The sequence below is a fragment of the Heterodontus francisci genome, chromosome 38, assembly GCF_036365525.1.
Source record: "Heterodontus francisci isolate sHetFra1 chromosome 38, sHetFra1.hap1, whole genome shotgun sequence".
NCBI lineage: Eukaryota > Metazoa > Chordata > Chondrichthyes > Heterodontiformes > Heterodontidae > Heterodontus > Heterodontus francisci.
In genome coordinates, this window is record NC_090408.1 from 25173109 (window position 1) to 25191458 (window position 18350).

The following is an 18350-nucleotide window of genomic DNA, read 5'->3' on the forward strand; positions in this document are numbered from 1 at the left end:
ATTATTGTTCTTGAGTTTGTGTATTCTTAACATGAAAGATATAAATGCTGAAATTTAATCTTTCCATTTAAAAAAAAAATGGAGGCCTAACATTGCTCCTTTAGTTCAGAGTTATTCTGTGACTTTTAGTGTTGTGAGTAATAAAAGGTCACTTTAGTCTTTGGATTAATCTGGCTTTCCTTTCAGAAATTGTTTGGGGAGGGTGGGGGGTCGTTAGCATGTGTGTCATTTGAGATGAATTTTACTGGCTTGTTGCTGTAACTCCTGTGGACTGCTCTAGGATGCTATTGAGCTCTGCTCCTTGCCAGACAGGCGTGTTGTCTACAGTGTGCTTTGCTGATGTTCCAGTGTGAAGGTTATGTCCATTTCCACCAGCACATCAAAGCAGCACGGGAATGGATCAGGTGCAATACTGGTCTATACTGTTGAAAATTGTATGTATTCAAAGAATGACGAGCCTATTTGTTCAATCTGTTCTAGTTTGTGAACCCGTGAATTAAAGATTTGCATTATAAAAAGTTTTTGGGAATTAAAATTTTACTTTTTTTGTTCATCATTGATGTTGAATAACTACTGCTGAAAAGGCATCACTTATTGAGCTTTACTTAAATTGAATTTTTTTCGCTCCCAGATTTCTTGGCCAATTTTTTTCCCTTTTCCTTTGATGAGATAGTTGACGTTATGTTCAAGTACTTTCACAGGCACTAGTTGCTATTTGGTATCTTGGTCATTCTTCATATGTGAACCTGCATTGTAAGCATCAGCAGGCTCTGTGACTGAAGGAGTCATCACATCTGAGCCTGAGCAGCACTCCTACCATCATGAGAAACTGAATAACGATCAGGCCTCCACTTCCCCGTGATACTGTAGTCCAGTGGTTCTCTTTTCTTTCGGTTGAAGGACCCCTTTTCAAATGGATTAGTAATCACTGATTTTTCCCCCATCCAATCAAAATCATAATCCTATATAATGCTTATAATATGAAGATTATGCGTGTTAGTGTTTTAGTAATGCTCCTATGAAAACAGGTATTAATATCAGTGAGATGGGTGTGCCCACTTCTCACTGCAGAGTCTGTTAATCCATTTTTGTGCGCTCCCCTCCTAGGTGAGACAACCAGCCCACTCTGCGCTGCAAATGTTGGTGCCGCAGTCGACCACCTTCCTTTTAGCTGCATCTCACGTTGTTTTGCGGAACCCTTGGAAAGTCTCTATGGAACCCCAGGGGTCCATGGGCCCCAGTTTGGGAGCCATTGCTGTAGTGACACTCTTACCTCCCCAGCTAAGATCATTCAGCTCGATGCAGATTGAGCATTAAACTTGGGGTCCTCTTAATCTGCATGAATTAACTATTCACTGTATAAACTCTCAGCCATCAGAGGAGCGCTTATCTGTAATTTTAAATTGGCCATATATACTAAGCAGTTTGTCTCTTTAGTTTCTTGCCCTCTGTTTAGTGATAGTGAAATGAACCTCATGAATAACCTGTTAAAAGCAGGAATAAAAACAAGAAATGCTGGAACCACTCAGCAGGTCTGGCAGCATCTGCGGAAAGAGAAGCAGCGTTAACGTTTCGGGTCAGTGACCCCCCTTCGGAACTGGCAAATATTAGAAAAGTCACAGGTTATAAGCAAGTGAGGTGGGGGTGGGGCAAGAGATAACAAAGGAGAAGGTGTAGATTGGACAAGGCCACTAGCTGACCAAAAGGTCATGGAGCAAAGGCAAACAATATGTTAATGTTGTGTTCCTTTGTTATCTCTTGCCCCACCCCTGCCTCACTTGCTTAAAATCTTTGACATTTCTAATATTTGCCAGTTCCGAAGAAGGGTCTCTGACCCGCAACGTTAACTCTTCTTCTCTTTCCACAGATGCTGCCAGACCTGCTGAGTGGTTCCAGCATTTCTTGCTTTTATTTCAGATTTCCAGCATCTGCAGTATTTTGCTTTTATTTTACTGTTAAAAGTAGGAATTGGCAGTGAGTTGCAGGAGATCAGATGACACAAGGGATCTGTTCCTAATTTGTGAACTATTCTGCTTATAACTCTGAGAAACTTGGTCCTTCTGTGGCGTTGGCTGACTATTAACTCTCCATCTGGAGTTAATAAAATTATTGAGACGACATCAATATGGTTTGGCACACAAAGCCTTTGATCGCAGAATCAAGGCTGTTTCATAACCAAGCAGTTATTTCTGTTTGTAAAAGCTGAGAGGTATGCATATTTTGGATAGGCAAGAAAGTGGGGGAAAGAAAACAGATGCTGCTTGCAACATATTCATTGTGATGTTATTTAGAGCCAAGATTACTTGATATGGATAAGCCTTGTTTCAGCAATGCATGAGTTGTTTATGCTTACGCTTTTGTTTGGTAAATATGGCTTTAAAATAAAAGAGATTGGATAGTGATTGAGTGGAAGTACAGCAGAACTTTTTGGAGTCTCCTTTCCATTGATGATTTAAAAGTGGTCAGAACTTGTAGGTGATTTCTGATGTAAAGTATACATGCACCACAGCTGACATTTCAAATTTTGCAACAAAAATATCCATTGTTTTCTCCTGTTGATCAAAGCACAATTCTCAGTGATGTTGCCTTTTTTTAAGCTTTCAGTTGACAGCGATGGATTAACCACCAGCCTGAGCATATGCTGTTTGTTTGTGCTGCAGAGACAGAAGCCACTAAACCTATTTTAAGCTAATGTATTTAAAGTGACATATGACAAAAAGATCGTTCTTAAACCTGAGTTTTGAGTTGTGCTGTTGGATTTTGCTCATTTTCCCCTACTGTCTCAGATCTTTGCATGTTGTAGCTAGAAGTGTGGATTTGATAGGGAGGGGTTCATTCTCTGCTTCCCCAACATTTTTAAACTTGATCTAATAGTTGGCTGCTAGTCAGTTGAAAATGTTTGTACAGAGCTGTTTTTTGAAGCATATGTTAGTTGGAGAACAATTGTCATTCCCTTGACATATTAAATAGGGATCTTTTGAAAAGCCACACAGCACTTAGAAAGTTGCTTGATTTTGTGAAGATCTCACAGCAAGGTGGAGACATGGATTACTTTTGGTAAACTGACAATACTAATAGCTTTTTAATTGGCATTATGCAATGTATTGATCTGCCTGTGTATCATCAGTACAAGAATGCCCTGTATCTGAAATTAATTTATTTGATATATCATTTGGGAGTATTCTGTGACACTAAGCGGACAAAGAATTAATCTTCAAATAATAAGGCTAAATTAATTGAACCATAGGCCACTAATTGCAAAACACACCAACCATCACTGCTTTTATTAGTTGACATTCTTTGATGTTTGCTCTATTTGCATAAATAAAACTCTAGCTTAATTTATCAGTTTTGACTTTTGTTCTGATCTTCGAGTGCCTAAACTTGAAGCAGCAAGCTATAAACTTTCTCAAACTTAAAATCAGCTTTGTACAAACTTATTTCAATTTTTCTTCCTTTCTCCAGGTTTATGCACCTTCTCCGAGCTCAGATGACTTCAGCAGGGAGTCTCCTAGTTACCCATCACCCAAACCACCCAGCAGCATGTTTGCCAGTACATTCTTTATGCAAGGCAAGTTGCAGTTCTTAAATCATTATTTAAAAAAAAAACAGTTTGTGGGGGAAAGTGTACTTCAAAAGCTGGATAACACTAATTTGTGGTGGATGCGATTTTTAAATTGGTGGTCACTTCTATGCCATCTGCATTGTGGTTACAGTGGTCATAACTAAATAAATTAAAACTTAGTGAAGTTTGGCAACTTCCATTTTATTTTAGCAAAGCCATAATGTTTCACATCCATTGGCAATGAATTTGTTTCTTGCCAAAGATTGAACATAGTCTGAGAATTATTACGAAGTTCGTGGAGATGGTGTTGTCGGAGGTCTTGATCGCATACAATAACGTGTATTTTCTCAGCTGTGATCAGGATTAGGATTGTATATCAAATAGAAAAGCTTAAATTTTCTCAATTTAACTTGATAAATAAAGCATTCTTTTTTCCATCAGAAGGAAATCACAATTCTTCTGATCTTTGGAATTCAGCAAATGGGATGCACCAGCCAAGTTATGGAGGAATGTTGGGAAGCTCTTCCTCTCACGTCTCTCAATCTAGCAGCTATAGCAGTCTGCATACACATGATCGCTTGGTAAGGATAATTTCATCTTGCTGATTAACTGCACTTGCACGTGTTATAGGGATTGTCAAAAGCTGTTTCTATTTTGGCTATCTGCTGAAACATTTCAGGGGTGAGATGTGGAAGGGCAGTGATCTCTACAAACTTAGCAAGAGATTATTCTGCCCATTTCAATAATCGCTCAAAAGTTAGTGGTGCGGGACTTGAATAGAGCGAAGTACACAGAATTCCTACTACTTGCTCCTGCAATCAGTTGAGTGAATACAACTACAACTTGCATTTCTCATTTCTTTAATGTCAAAAAACATTCTAAGGTGCTTCATAAAATTTCACACAAGGGACTTAGTAACAATGAATGCATGTGAAATTGGAACAACTTATTTATATTCATATGGATTTGGTTAAGAGGTACGTAACAGAGTAGGGATAATAGATATGTACCCTAGTTGGCAGAATGTAACTAATGGTGTCTGCTTGGGATTTGTACTGGGGTCTCAGCTTTTCGCAATACTTATCGATGATTTAGGTGAAGGAATAGAGAGCTGTATATTCAAGTTTGCTGATGACACAATAAGTACTGTAGATGGGAGCACAGTGTTGCAATGGGGCATTGATAAATTGAATAGGCAAAACTGGCAGGTGAAGTTCAATGCCAGGAAGTGGGAGGTCATCCAACTTGGACCCAAGAAAGATAATTATTTTCTAAATGGTGAGTAGCTACAAACTGCTGAGGAATTTTAGGAGTTCATGTGCAGAAATCACTCAAAACGATTGCACAGGTACAAAAACTGAGTACAGGTTGCATAGACCAACTAGGTTTGTATTCCCTTGAATGTAGAAGATTAAAGGGTGATCTAATTCGTGTTTAAGATGATTAAAGGATTGATAGTTTCTGTCTACTCTACATCCTGTTGTGGGTGGGTCCAAAATGTGGGGGATATACTGAAAAGTGCAACTAGGGCATTAAGGGGTGAAGTCAGGAAGCAGTTAATCACACAAAGGCAGTGGAAATTTGGAACCCCCCCACCCGCAGTAGCTGCTGAGGGTAGTCAAAACTGAGATTGGTAATTTCTTTTGGGCAAGTTTATTGAGAGATATGGAACCAAGATGGGAAAATCTTTAAATTATTTAAGATACAGATCAGCCGTGATCTAATTGAATGCCAGAACAGGCTCAAGGGATTGAATGGCCTATTCTCGTTCCCACAATCATAGAGGTGTAATAAGACAAAAAATAGTTACCAGGTCAAAGGAGCAGATCTTAGGAGGGATGTTTGACCAAAGAGGTAGGTTTGACAGAGGAGTGGGAGGTTTTTTATACATTCATAAGATGTGGACTTCGCTGGCAAGGTCAGCATTTATTGCCCTTTAGAGGGTAATGCATGCCTTCTAGAACTGCTGCAGTTTGTGTGGTAAAGGCATCCCCACAGTGCTGTTGGATCTGGAGTTCCAGGAGTTTGATCCAGCAAAGATGAAGGAACAGTGATATTTTCCAAGTCAGGATGCTACGTGACTTTGAGGGGAACTTGTACGTGATAGTGTTTCCATGTGCCTGCTGCCCTTGTACTTCCAGGTGGTAGAGGCCTCAGGTTTGGGAGGTAGTTGGCAAATTGTTGCAGTTCATCTTGTAAATGCCACACACTGCAGTCAGTGCCCAGTGGTGGAGGGAGTAAATGTTTACATGGTAGATTGGGTGCCAATCAAGTGAGCTGGATGGCGTGGCACTTCTTGTGATGTTGGAGCTGCACTTATCCTGGCAAATGGAGAATTGTTCATCACACTCCTGATGTGTGCCATGTAGATGGTGGAAAGTCTTTGGGGAGTCAGGAGGTGAGTCACTTGCCACAGAATATCCAGACCCCGACTTGCTTTTGTACCCATAGTATTTATGTGGCTGGTCCAATTAAGTCTATGGTCAATTGTGACTCCCAAGATGTTGATTGGGAGGAATTTTATGAATGCCATGTCATAGAATGTCAGGGAGGTTAGACTTCTCTTGTTGGAGATGATCATTTTCTGGCACTTCTGTGGCAAAATATTAATTGCCTCTTAGCCTAAGCCTGAATGTTGTCCAGATCTTCCTGCTTCATTACCTGGGGAGTTGTAAATGGTGCTGAACAGTGTGCAATCATCAGGAAACATCCCCACTTCTAACCTTATGATGGAAGGGAGGTCATTTGATGAAGCAGCTGAAAATGGTTGGGCCTAGGACATTGCCCTGAGGAACTTCTGCAATGAAGTCCTAGGGCTGAGATGATTGGCCTCCAAGAACCACAGCCTTTTTCCTTTGTGCTAAGGTGCGACTCCAACCAGTGGAGAGTTTTCCCCGATTCCCATTGACTTCAATTTTTCTAGGGATTCTTAATGCCGCACTGTCAAATGCTACCTTGATGTCAAGGGCATTCGCTCTTGCCTTGCCTTCAGTATTCAGCTTTTTTAACCATGTTTGCACCAAAGCTGTAATGAGGTCTGGAGCTGAGAGGATTTGCCCTGTTTTTAGTGGCCAGGACATACCCAGGCAATTTTCCAATTTGTCAGGTATGTAGGTGGAGTAGCAGAAGTATTCCGGGAGGAAAGTCCAGAGTTTGGGGCCTAGGCTGAATGCATGGTTGCCAGTAGTGGGGTGAAGGCAACGGGGTGTGCAAGAAACCTTCTCTAGGGCAATTAGGGATGGGCAATAAATGCAGGTCTTGCCAGCGACGCTCACGTCCTGAGAACAATGTTTTTAAAATTCTGGAGTTGGAGGATTGGTGAGCTCTGTGGGGGTACGGGGCAGGTTAAGTGGGTTGTAGGGCTGATGGATGTTGCAACTAAAGGAAGGGCGAGGCACTGAGGGGATTTAAACATGAGGACAAGAATCTTAAATCTCTGGCATTGGGGGACTGGGAGTCAGTGTAGATCAGTTAGGTTGAATGAGTGGGACTTGATGTGGGTTAGTCTATGGACAGAAGAGCTTTGGATAAACTGAAATGTAGTTTTGTTTAAAGTACACTGTGCGTATTGTTAAGGCCATGTGGTGCGATGTAGGTGTTTCCACTGTTCAACTACAGCAACAGGTTTTCTTGTAAGTTTAAAAAAAAAAGCAGAATATCAATTGTTTATTGAGCAATATGCCTTATCCCAAAATTGTCGCAACCGCATCTACTCATGCATTCGCTCTCTTTCACACATGAGACGTATAGAGAGGGGAAGAAAGGGCAAGTGATTTTTTTTCAGTTGGGATTGGGGGGGTGGGGTCACAATAAACCAGTTGAATTCTCTTGGAAATCAAATTTTTGATTGCAGGCCTGAGGTGATGGTAGATTTCTCTCTTGATTGAAAGTTCAGTTGAAGACCGGTCACCTTTTGGTTCACTACTGTCTCATGTAGATGTAGAATTCTACAGGGCACGTGCCTTCTGGCTTGCTCATAAGCAAACAGCTGGATGCTGCTTCTCTGTCTTTATCTCCGGCTCTCATTCTTTAGACTGTTTTTTTTTAAGGTAAAGCTGTGTTACTTCTCACCTCATGCTCTGGTCTCTTCCCCATGGTGATCACACAATGGCCCAGGATATGGCTACTTTCACAACTTCTTTGTTTCAGAAGACAGCATTCGATTCTGGAATGTTTTAGGATGGGGTGCAGTTGACACCTCTTTAACTTTGAAGATTTGTCCTTTGTCAGACAGTTTGAATACCCAAAAGGCTAATCCTTTTTTCTTCGGTGGCCATTTCGGACTATTGTTCACTTTTTAAAATAAAGTTTCATTTTCAAAAGACAAAATACGTTTTTCTTAACTTTAGAGTTAGTCCATAATTTGTATCATTGTGTTTCTGGTGTGCGTGACAATATGTTTATAAAAAAATTAATTCCCTGCTGTAGTTTGTTACGTTCAAGGTGGGTGGAGTGCACTGTTTGTTCTAGTTCCACTTCTCCAAGGGTCGCAACATATATTTAATTTTTTTTCCCACTTAGTGATGCAGTCAATCAAAGATTCTATTTTTATCCCAGAATACAACACACCAACTAGGTTTCTTTAATAAACAGAAAAATTATCAGTTTATTATAAAACAAGTCTTAACCAGTAATGAAGTAAAGGCATAAACACACAGATTGAAATATTAAAGCTCCCTTTTTACCTTAGCCCCTCTCTCACACACACACACACACACGCACATATGTGTGTTTAACTGGGGGGGAAAAAGGATTTTTGTTTTTAGAGCTCTATGACAGACAGAAAAACACTTGGGCTGAATACTTGCTCATTCTTGAAGAAACAGCAGATGATGTATGTTGTGTTCCAAAACTGGCATACAGTCTGGCCTCCGAGTGCACGCAGAGGGGTCACGGGGATCTTTTCGAACAGTTCTTCTCAGGCGGCGTTGAAAATTAATTTAGCAGGCTTTTCTTCAAAGTCAGGAGCTGAGATGAGTTGACACAGTGGACTTCTCAGGGTTTTCTTTTTAGAGAGGTGCTGGAAAGATGAGCTGGGTTGTGGTCTTCTCTCCTTCCTTGGGAATTCTTTTTTCTCCTTGGAAGTTCTCTCCATTTTTAAACAGTTCAACCCCAACTCAAAACAATTCAAAAATGAAACCGACAACAGGAGGTCAACCTTATGAACTCCACCTGTTACTTTTTTGGAAACAACTTCTCCAGGTGTCCAAAATTCTCTGTTGTTTATTGAGTTGGAAGTCAGGTTGTTTCCTGGAAAAGCTTGTTTTCCTCACAAGACCTCTCCGTGCCCCTTTTAAAAACATTTCCAGGGACTCTTTTTTTCAAAGTCAACTGGCCCTTGCATGACCCCCTTTGAAAACCCCAAACTTTAACATTTCTTCAATCTTTGAAAAATGAATCCTCAAAAAATTTATTTAACAAAACAGAGGCACTTTTGTAACAAGTTCCACAAGTTGAAAGAAAACACAATGCCAGGATGAGAGTCATATTTTGTAATTTTTCCAGCTGAATTTGTGCTCCATTTAAATGTGAACGTTTGTTCAGAGACAGTAGTAATTGGAACGGGAAGAGCAACTGGGAAGAACAAACCTTTTCTGCCCAGTTCTAAACAAGAATTTCAGAACCACCTGAAGTGTGAGTGAGGCATCCATAAATAAGGTGTTAATTATCAAGCTTGAGGAAGGTGGGTTTTTTCTCAAAACATGGCTTGAGGTTATTTGTATCATTCGAAGTTGCAACAAATGGTTATCCGAATGATAGAAAACGTCTACTATTTCTGCAGATAAATAGCTGTGGTTTGTATCTTTTTTCCTTAAGCTGATTGTGAATTAAAGCAATCCTGGAGAATTGCAAAAAACAAAAGTGAGAACCATGTATGATTCTGCAATGATAATTTCTTAATGCTCACTATCTAAATGAGTGTGATTTCTGACAACTATTTCAGAACGAAGATCACAGATACAAATGGATTGGTTGCATAAATTCACCCTGTTTCTCCATTTCAGAATCCTAATGTGATTAGCAAAGGTTGAGTCAGATGGGCTAAGTTTTAAAAAAATATATATTCGTTCATGGGCTGTGGGTGTCGCTGGCTCAGCCCGCATTTATTGCCTATTTCTAATTGTCTTTGAGAAGGTGATGGTGAGCTGCCTTCTTGAACCATTGCAGTCCATGTGGGGTAGGTACACCCCAAGTGTTGTTAGGAAGGGAGTTCCAGGATCTTGACCCAGCGACAGTGAAGGAACGGCGCTATAGTTTCAAGTCAAGATGGCATGTGGATTGGAGGGGAACTTGCAGGTGATGGCATTCCCATGCATCTGCTGCCCTTGTCCTTCTAGGTAGTAGAGGTCGTGGGTTTGGAAGGTGCTGTCCAAGGAGCCTTGGTATGTTCTAGCTGTGCATCTTGTAGATGGTACACGCTGCTGCCATTGTGCGTCGGTGGTGGAAGGAGTGAATGTTTGTGGATGGGGTGCCAATCAAACGAGCTGCTCTGTCCTGGATGATGTCGAGCTTCTTGAGTGTTGTGGAAGCTGCACCCATCCAGGCAAGTAGAGAGTATTCCATCACACTCCTGACTTGTGCCTTCTAGATGGTGTACAGGCTTTGGGGAGTCAAGAGAGTTACTCTCTGCAGGATTTCTATTCTCTGACCTGCTTTTGTAGACACAGTATTTATATGTCTACTCCAGTTGAGTTTCTGGTCAATGGTAACCCCCAGGATGTTGATAGTGGGGGATTCAGCGATTGTAATGCCATTGAACGTCAAGGGGAGATGTTAGATTCTCTTTCGTTTGATAAAGTCATTGGCTGGCACTTGTATGGTGCAAATGTTATTTGCCATTTATCAGCCCAAGCCTGGATATTGTCCAGATCTTGCTTCAGTATCTGAGGAGTCACGAATGGTGCTGAACATTGTGCAATCATCAGCGAACATCCCCACTTCTGACCTTATGATTGAAGGAAAGTCATTGATAAAGCAGCTGAAGATGGTTTGGCTTAGGACACGACCCTGAGGACCTGCTGCAGTGATGTCCTGGAGCTGAGATGATTGACCTCCAACAACCACAGCCATCTTGCTTTGTGCTAGGCACGCCTCCACCTAGCGGAGAGTTTTCCCCGTTTCCCATTGACTCCAGTTTTGCTTGGGCTCCTTAATGCCATACTTGGTCCAATGCTACGTTGATGTCAAGGACAGTCACTCTCACCTCACCTCTCGAGTTGGAACATCAATTTATCTAGGATTCATCCAATTTTGAAAGGATATCACTTTCATTAAAAGGTGTTTGGCAAATTTGTTTTTAATTATTTAGGAAGAGGAAAGAGCTGCTAAGAGCTAGTTTAATCATGGCCCTGACATGCGATGATGCATTTTGTGATTTTATCAGCAAGTCACTTGTTTGGCAAGCTGCTCTTTTGGTTTAGGAACGCTTTCTCCATAATAATGGACTCCCTTTAACCTAATTTAATGACTGTTTTGGTCTTCTTAGATTCTGGTTATAAGACGATGATGTTTTAAGGTTTCTTTCTTTGCAAGCTATCTTCCTATATATTGCTTGTACGAACAAAGAACAGTACAGCACAGGAACAGGCCATTCGGCCCTCCAAGCCTGCACCGATCTTGATGCCTGTCTAAACTAAAACCTTTTGCGTTTCCGGGGACCGTATCTCTCTATTCCCATCCTATTCATGTATTTGTCAAGATGCCTCTTAAACGTCGCTATCGTACCTGCTTCCACCACCTCCCCCGGCAGCAAGTTCCAGGCACTCACCACCCTCTGTGTAAAAAAAAAACTTGCCTCGCACATCCCCTCTAAAGGGCGGCGCAGTGGTTAGCACCACAGCCTCACAGCTCCAGCAACCCAGGTTCAATTTTGGGTACTGCCTGTGTGGAGTTTGCAAGTTTTCCCTGTGAACCGTGTGGGTTTTCGCCGGGTGCTCCGATTTCCTCCCACAGCCAAAGACTTGCAGGTTGATAGGTAAATTGGCCATTATAAATTGCCCCTAGTATAGGTAGGGGGATGTGGTCGGAATATGGGATTAGTGTAGAATTAGTATAAATGGGTGGTCGATGGTCGGCACACACTCGGTGGGCCGAAGGGCCTGTTTCAGTGCTGTATCTCCAAATACAATAAATAAATAAACTTTGCCCCTCGCACCTTAAACCTATGTCCCCTAGTAACTGACTCTTCCACCCTCGGAAAAAGCTGCTGACTATCCACTCTGTCCTTGATTATTAAATATTATGAAATAAGTGACCTATAAGGCTGTTAGATATCAGACATTCAATATATCACCTAATTTCTGATTTGATTATATTGAAGATCTTTTGATTTGCTGATGCACAGAGCAAAGTTTATTCCTCATAAAATCCTAGAAATTTACAGCATGGAAGCAGACCATTTGGTCCATCATGTCCGGTTTGTCTTGCAAGGAGCCTTCCAGCCTCATCCCACTTTCTGGATCTTGGTCCGTAACTTTGAAGGTTACGTCATTTCCAAGTGCATGTCGAAGTACATTTAAATATTATGAGGGTTTCTGCCTCTATCATCCTTTCAGGCAATGAGTTCCAGATCCCCATCACCCTCTGGGTGAAAATATTTCCCTCAATTTCCCCGCTAAACCTCCTATCTCTTAACCTAAATCTATTTCCCCTGGTTACAGCCCTCTCAACCAAGGGGAAGAGGACCTTCCTATCCACTCTATCTAGACCCCTCATACTTTTATACTTTAAGGTTCTCGCCGCCAGCCTCCTCTGTTGCAAAGTAAATCACCCTAGTCTATCTAATCTGTCTTGGTAACTAAAATTCTCCAGTCTGGGCAACACCCTTGTAAATCTCCTCTGTATCCTCTCCAGTGCAATCACATCTTTGCAATAGTACAGTGACCAGAACTGCACACAGTACTCCAGCTGTGGCCTAACTAGTGGTTTACACAGTTCCAGCATAACCTCCCAGCTCTTATATTCTATGCCTCAGCTAATAACGGCAAGTATCCTATATGCCTCCTTCCTGTCCAGCCACCTTCAAGCATCTGTGGGCATGCACTCCAAGGTCCCTCTGTTCCTCTACACTTCTCAGTATCCTACCATTTATTGTGTATACCCTTGCTTTGTTAGCATTCCCCAAATGCATTACCTCACGCTTTTCCGGATTGAACTCCCATTTACCACCGTTCACCCACCTGACTTGTCCCTTGATATCTTCCTGCCATCTGCAGCTTTCTTCTTCATTATCAATCACCTGGCCAATTTTTGTATCATCTGCAAACTTGTTAATCATTCCCCCCTATATTCAAGTCCAAATCATTGATATATACCACAAGAAGCAAGGGGCTGAATACTGAGCCCTGCGGAACTCTACTGGAAACAGCCTTTCAGTCACAAACACACCCAGCAACCATTACCCTTTGCTTCCTGCCTCTGAGCCAATTTTGGATCTAACTTGCCACTTTGCCTTTGATCCCATGGGCTTTACTTACATGACCAGTCCGCCATGTGGGACCTTATCAAAGGCCTTGCTGTAACATATGTAGACTATATGAAATACACTACCCTCATCGACCCTCTTCGTTACCTCTCAAAAAAATTCAATCATTGTAGTCAGACACGACCCTTGCTGAACAAATCAGTGCTAACCGACTTTGATTAATCCGTGTCCTTCTAAATGAAGATTTATCCTGTCCCTCAGAAATTTTTCCAATAATTTTCCTACCACCCAGGTTAGGCTGGCAGGCTTGTAATTACTCGGTCTATCCCTTTCCTCGTTTTTAAACAATGGCATGATATTAGCTGTCCTCCAGTCCTCTGGCACTACGCTTGTAGTCAGAGAGGATTGGAAAATGATGATCAGTGCCTCCACTAATCCTTCTCTTGCTTCCCTTAACAGCCTAGGATACATTTTATCTGGGCCTAGGGATTTTCCCACTTTTAATGATATCCTTAATACTTCCTCTTTCACCATGTTAGTTTCATCTAATATTTCACACTCCTCTATGATAGCAATGTCTGTTTGGTTCCTCTCTTTTGTGAAAACAGATGCAATGTATTCATTGAACAACCATACCCACATCCTCTGCCTCCACACGCAGGTTACCCTCATGGTCCCTAATGAGCCTTGCTCTTTTCTTTAGTTATCCTCTTGCTTGTTATGCATTTTTTTAAAACCTTTGGGTTTTCCTTGATTTTACTAGTCAGTTTTTTTTTCATGCCCTCTCTTTGCTTTCCTAATTTCCTTCTTAATTTCGCCCCTACACTTTTTATACTCTAGGTTTTCTGCCGTATTGGGCCCTCTGTATTTGTCATAAGCTTCTGTTTTTTTTTCTTTCTCTCCTTTAAGCCTCTTGACATTCAGGAGGTTCTGGATTGTTAACCCAACTCTTTTTCTTTAAGTGAACATACTTGCTCTGAACCCCCATTGTCTGTTCCTTGGATGCCTCTCACTTATCTGGTACCTTCAAGTAGCTGTTTCTAATCCACTTTATTCAAATTACATCTCAGCTTAAAATTAGCTTTTCCCCAAATGACAGCTATTATTTCTGGTCTATCCAGTACTACCCCCTCTCTTGTTGGGGTTGCTACGTTCTGGCTAAAAAAAAATTCTCTTGAATGCATTTTGAGAATTCTGCTCCCAATGTGCCTTTCACACTAATTCTATCCCAGTTAATATAATGGTAGTTGAAATTTCTCCCTCCCCCACCCCCCATTACTGCCCGATTGTTTTTGCACTTTTGAGATTTGCCTGCATGATTACTTCTTCGATCTTTCTCTGACTGCTTAGGGGTCTATAGTACACTCCCAGTAGTGTGATTGCCCCTTTTTTGTTCTTCAGTTCAACCCATATGACCTCACTTGATGGTCCTTCGACCATATCATCCCTCCTCACAGCTATAATTGTTTCTTAAATCAATATTACAACTCCTCCCGCCTCTTTTTTTTATATCCCTCTCTATCCTATCTGAAAACCCTGTAACTGGGAATTTTGAGCTGCCATTCCTGCCCTCCTTTGAGCCATGTCTCAGTAATAACTATAATGTCATACTTCCACATATCAATCTGTGCTCTCAACTCATCTGCCTTTTTTCCTAGACTTCTTGCATTGATGTATGTACCATTTAGCACTGCGAGACTCCCTCGTTTATTTTCTTGCCTTTGTTTCCTCTGCCTTCCAAACATGCTAAATAATTTTCTGCCTTCCATTTCTAACGTTTGTCTCTTCTCTCCTGTCTGAGTGTACTCTTGGGTTCCCATCTCCCTCCCAAGCTAGTTAAACCCTCCCCAACAGTACTAGCAAAACCTCCTGTGAGAATATTGGTGCTGGCCCTGTTGATATTCCTACAGTTTAATTTCAATTAAAAGTAAAAGATAACTGTTCTATGTTGAATTTCAGAGCTTTAGTTTATAGTGATATAAAATCATAGAAATGCTCACACCAAAGGAGGCTCCTGACTCAGTAAGCCTGGGCTAGCTCCACATCTGGGTTTTGTATTCTCATTTCCCTGCTCCATGCCTGCAATTGTAAATATTAAATTTTCATGTTAATAATACTTTCAGTTTTGATGAGTATTTGTATCAAAGTTTCATGAATGGAGTGTAAATTTTATGTGTTGAACTTCATGGCTGTATGGGTACATTCTTTTCGAACTTTATGCTTCCGCCCTTCCTCCAGAAATATTATTTGATACCCAGTGAAGCTAATTTGGGCTAACTCTCATGGGGATGAGGGTGTATATTTAATAACTCACTGTCACTCGGACTCTATGCTTGAATGTATTTAATAATAGTGAAATCTATTTCTGATATGTGCACGTAGTGAAAATATTAGTCGCATTTTGATCACCGTTTTACCTGTTCGTTTAGAAGTTTCTAATTGCAGGCTGTACTTCGTTCTTTTTGATTTTTCTGGAGTTTTAAAAATAAAATATAGAATTGTCATTTATATTTCACTCTGGAGGGGTGGGAGTGAAAAGACCTGATCTGCTGTTGAAGGTTTAAGAAAGAAAGAACTTAATAAGTAAGAACAGGGGTAGGCCATTCAGCCATTTGAGCATGCTGTGCCATTCAGTGTGATTATGACTAATCTTCTACTCAATTCCACCTTCCTGCATTATCCCTGTCTGTCTTGGTATCCACACATCTGTTGATATCTGTCTTGAATGTACTCAATGATGAGAATTCTCTACCCTTGAGGGCTGTGGATGCTCAAAGATCCACAACCTACCTTAGCCAGCTTGACCCTCAAACCTACATAGGTAGGAAGTTCAGATTTAAGAAACGAGTTTAGCTTCAATTAAATGACACTAGAACTCAAGATAAAATTCTATAATATGATAATTTCCTAGAGGCTCCTTTGCTATAAGATTATTAATTAACCCTTTCTCATTGCACAATATTGCATACAAAGTAGACTGTTCTTCATAAAGATAAAAGCAAAATACTGCAGATGCTGGAAATCTGAAATAAAAACAAGAAATGCTGGAACCACTCAGCAGGTCTGGCAGCATCTGTGGAAAGAGAAGCAGAGTTAACATTTCGGGTCAGTGACCCTTCTTCGGAACTGACAAATATTAAAAATGTCACAGGTTATAAGCAAGTGAGGTGGGGGTGGGGCAAGAGATAACAAAGGAGAAGGTGTAGATTGGACAAGGCCACATAGCTGACCAAAAGGTTACGGAGCAAAGGCAAACAATATGTTAATGGTGTGTTGAAAGACTGTTCTTCATACTGATTTGAGAAAACTATCTTGTATGCATTCCATAAACTTGTCCTCCACTCTATTACTTCCAAGTCTACATGAAAATTCAAGTCTCCTATGATTACTATGTCACCTTTGTTATATTTGCATCCTTTCACCAAGGTAAATACTGCCCAGATAATCCTGATTTGTGAACTTCCTATGTGACATTGTTTGGTGATGATTTCAAATCCTGCAACATTTCAGCGTCATTAGTGTTGCTAGACTGCTGGATTTCTTTTTTGTACTGTTCTAAAATATCTATTCTGATCAGTTCACTTACCTTGACCCTGACCTTCACTCCATGATTGCAGTGTGAAACAGTATAGAAATAGTATTTTAAATGCAGTTCAGCATCGTTTTCTACTGTACTATATTTTTCCAGTATATGCTCTTTGAGAAATAATTGTGGTCATGTACCTTTCCGTTCGCCTAACTGCACGACAATAACTTGTTCACGATATCATTGTGTATAGGCTTGCTGATTTGTAAATAAAGACCTGTTGATTTTGCTTACTGACTGGTGCTGTTGAGTCTTATTTCTGTTAAGTGTCTTTAACGTGTTATGAGTATTTACCATGTAATCAGATATCCTGTAGTAAAAAGATTGTTTGCTAACATGTTCTGTATATGTATACCAAGCAGTTCTGTTGAGATTTAATGCAGCTTAACATGAGCTTTCTCTGTACTAAATATGGATCGATGTTAAGCAGGTTCTGCTGTAATTATTTGATCTTATCCAGGGTTGTTATTTGGTGTTTTTATTTTTATAGAACTATCCACCACATTCAGTTTCACCTACAGACATCAACCCCAGTCTTCCCCCAATGTCTAGCTTCCATCGAGGAAGTGCCAGCTCCCCTTATGTTGCAGCCTCACACACACCACCAGTCAATGGATCAGAAAATCTTTTGGGTATGTTATAAGAAACATTGATTTCCACATCCAAGTGGGAAGTAGTAATCAGCTGGTTATTAAAAATTATGTTGCTTAACTTGCAACTACAAGATTGCAACTTTGTTTTTTAACATTAATCCATAAATTTCATATTGTGCATAGATATACGGAACAAAATTTTTATTCAAGTACAAAAAGTAATTCTGAACTTTTGAATAATCGAAGTGTTTTATGCTCCAATTATATTGTGTATAGGGAACAGAGGAAATGCAGCTGGGGGTTCACAGACAGGTGATGCACTTGGAAAAGCTTTGGCATCTGTGAGTACTGAATCAAACCTTTTAGCATCTTTAAAAAACTTAGATTTACCCAAAGTAGTTTTTAAAAAAAATTGTTAAGTAGCATAATTTCTTGGGGCACCAAAAAAAATCCTCGCACATTTAATTTTCAGCCAAAATACAGACTTCAAGTGCAGTTCATGGTCAACACTAATATGTGCTAATTTAACCCTTTGAGAACAGCAGAGATATTTCTGCACAAAAATCAGAAAATTTCAGAAATTTAAATGAGCGCATTTGAAAGTATGATAGAAAATGCACACATTTTGAAAGCTGCAAGGGGCATTCAGTACTCAAAGGGTTAACTAACATTTCCAGTGTAATTTTATCATGTATTTTTATGCTTTTCTAATTTGAGTTCTGTTTCAAATTTTTATGAATTCATTAGTTTTTTTTTAGAAAGGTGCACTTGCTGTTAGGTTGTAATATAGACAAGCCTACAGTAAAACCTGGAACAAGTTCAACTGTCCAAAAGTGGTAACTGTTCTGTTGCGCCAGATAGAATAAAGTTCTTCGGCTGGTATTTGAGCAATGGTACATAAATGTTCACAGATACTAAGCCTAACCATCAGCCTCAAGAAAATGAACATCATGGGGCAGGACGTCAGAAATGCTCCATCCATCAATATTGGTGACCACGCTCTGGAAGTGGTTCAAGAGTTCACCTACCTAGGCTCAACTATCACCAGTAACCTGTCTCTAGATGCAGAAATCAACAAGCGTATGGGAAAGGCTTCCACTGCTATGTCCAGACTGGCCAAGAGAGTGTGGGAAAATGGCACACTGACACGGAACACAAAAGTCCGAGTGTATCAGGCCTGCA

The 18350-nt window shown here is 40.5% G+C and overlaps 1 protein-coding gene across 23 annotated transcripts in view; it reads left to right on the forward strand.

The window, feature by feature from the left end:
- tcf12 (transcription factor 12) overlaps window positions 1-18350 on the forward strand; it is a 455542-nt gene that overhangs the window by 318520 nt on the left and 118672 nt on the right. For 19 of the 23 annotated variants that reach the window (XM_068017858.1, XM_068017857.1, XM_068017856.1 and 16 more), the window contains 4 exons: window positions 3466-3571; window positions 4007-4146; window positions 17066-17207; window positions 17445-17509. The exons of 1 other annotated variant lie outside the window; for it this stretch is intronic. In XM_068017858.1, coding sequence (XP_067873959.1) covers window positions 3466-3571; window positions 4007-4146; window positions 17066-17207; window positions 17445-17509 — 453 coding nt within the window. The remainder of the gene's footprint in view (window positions 1-3465; window positions 3572-4006; window positions 4147-17065; window positions 17208-17444; window positions 17510-18350) is intronic. 3 more of the 23 variants (XM_068017859.1, XM_068017874.1, XM_068017866.1) reach the window with 2 other exon arrangements.